The 1,309-nt window shown below is 68.5% G+C and overlaps 1 protein-coding gene across 1 annotated transcript in view; it reads right to left on the minus strand.

The window, feature by feature from the left end:
• Positions 1-1,250, minus strand: part of PDGFB (platelet derived growth factor subunit B) — an 18,465-nt gene extending 17,215 nt beyond the window's left edge. Inside the window, exon 1 of the mRNA XM_004373871.1 lies at positions 1,186-1,250. Within this exon, the coding sequence (XP_004373928.1) occupies positions 1,186-1,248 (63 nt within the window). The 5' untranslated portion in view covers positions 1,249-1,250. The remainder of the gene's footprint in view (positions 1-1,185) is intronic.
• Positions 1,251-1,309: the final 59 nt, after the last annotated feature.

Raw genomic sequence — 1,309 nt, forward strand, 5'->3', positions numbered from 1 at the left:
CGAGGAGCCCCGAGAACAAAAGGAGACGGCGACGGTTCCTCCGTGGTCAAAACAACCTGCGCTGGCGGCGGCCCAAGGCCCGGTCGCGGCCTGGGAGTCCTCTGCCTTAACCCCTCTGCCGCCGCCTCCTTCTTCCTGCGCCTCGCGGGAGGCCAAGAGGGGGCCGGCTTTCCCAGGGACTGCGAGGTGAAGGCTCGGGGCCGGGGCGGAGTGGAGGCGAGACGGGACCCAGGCGCGCCGCGCTCCCGGCTGCCCTCTCCTCCCTCCACCTCGCGCCTCCTCTCTGCCCCGCCCCCTTTCCCACCTGGATTCCGGATAGACTTGCCAACTCACTGCTACGTGAGGCTGGGAGGGGTGAGGAGAGGGAGCCGACCTGATAGCTCCCGCAAACGTTTCTATCCCAAACCTCCCCTGCATTGAGGCTTTTGCAGGGGGCGCGTTCCACACCCTGCTGCGGGGGAGAGAGGTGCTTCCTCTGACAGGGCGCGGGCGCAGGTATGGCGGGGCCTCAGGCACTTACGGCCCCGGGGGCTGGATGCCTGCAGAGCGCCACTTCTCTCCCTATCCTAAGCGCCCGAGAGTGACCGAAACCTTGCCCTCTATCTCTCTCGGCTCCTTCCGCCCATGACACGAGCTGCTCCTGTACCACACTCCGGGGCCGGGCTTGCCCTGCGCGGGCCCGAGGGCGCTCACCCTAACCGGGCGCGGGAGCTGGGGTGGGGCCCGAACCCCCGCCAAGGGTCAGCATGGTGGGCGAGCTCATACCTCCCGGGCAAGCCAGGTCCTGGACATCCCATAAACCAAATCAGGAGCCGAAGTGGGCTCCGGGGGACGCGCTGTCTTCTGCGCCCTAGGCACCACCCCACCCCCTCTCCCCTCGGCCGGGTGGGGGTTTATTCTCGGGTCCCTGAGAGGTGGGGGCAGGGCCACACACACCCTCCCCGGACGCTGAAAGACTGGGGGATCTGGACTCGAGCCTGGGGAAAAAATCCACCGCTGCCCCCTCCCCTGAGAGCCTGGCATTCCCCGGGCGTCTCGTCCCAGCCCTCGGAGGTCACCCAGCGCCCAGCGCCAGGCCCACGGGCTGCAAAAGTCCAAAGTTCACTGCAGGGAATGGAAGGGGCGTCAGGGTGGAGGTGGGGTAATGAATGAAGCGACCTGGCCCCAGCCGCCGTCGCAACTCACCTCGGCGCTGACCAGACGCAGGTAACAGCAGAGAGACAGGAAGAGCGCCCAGCAGCGATTCATGCCGACTCCCGGCCCGGCCCCGCGGGGCCCCGGACGCGTGGACCGAGCGCGCCGCCCCCGC

Source organism: Trichechus manatus, unplaced genomic scaffold (genome assembly GCF_000243295.1).
Source record: "Trichechus manatus latirostris isolate Lorelei unplaced genomic scaffold, TriManLat1.0 scaffold00027, whole genome shotgun sequence".
Taxonomy (NCBI): domain Eukaryota; kingdom Metazoa; phylum Chordata; class Mammalia; order Sirenia; family Trichechidae; genus Trichechus; species Trichechus manatus.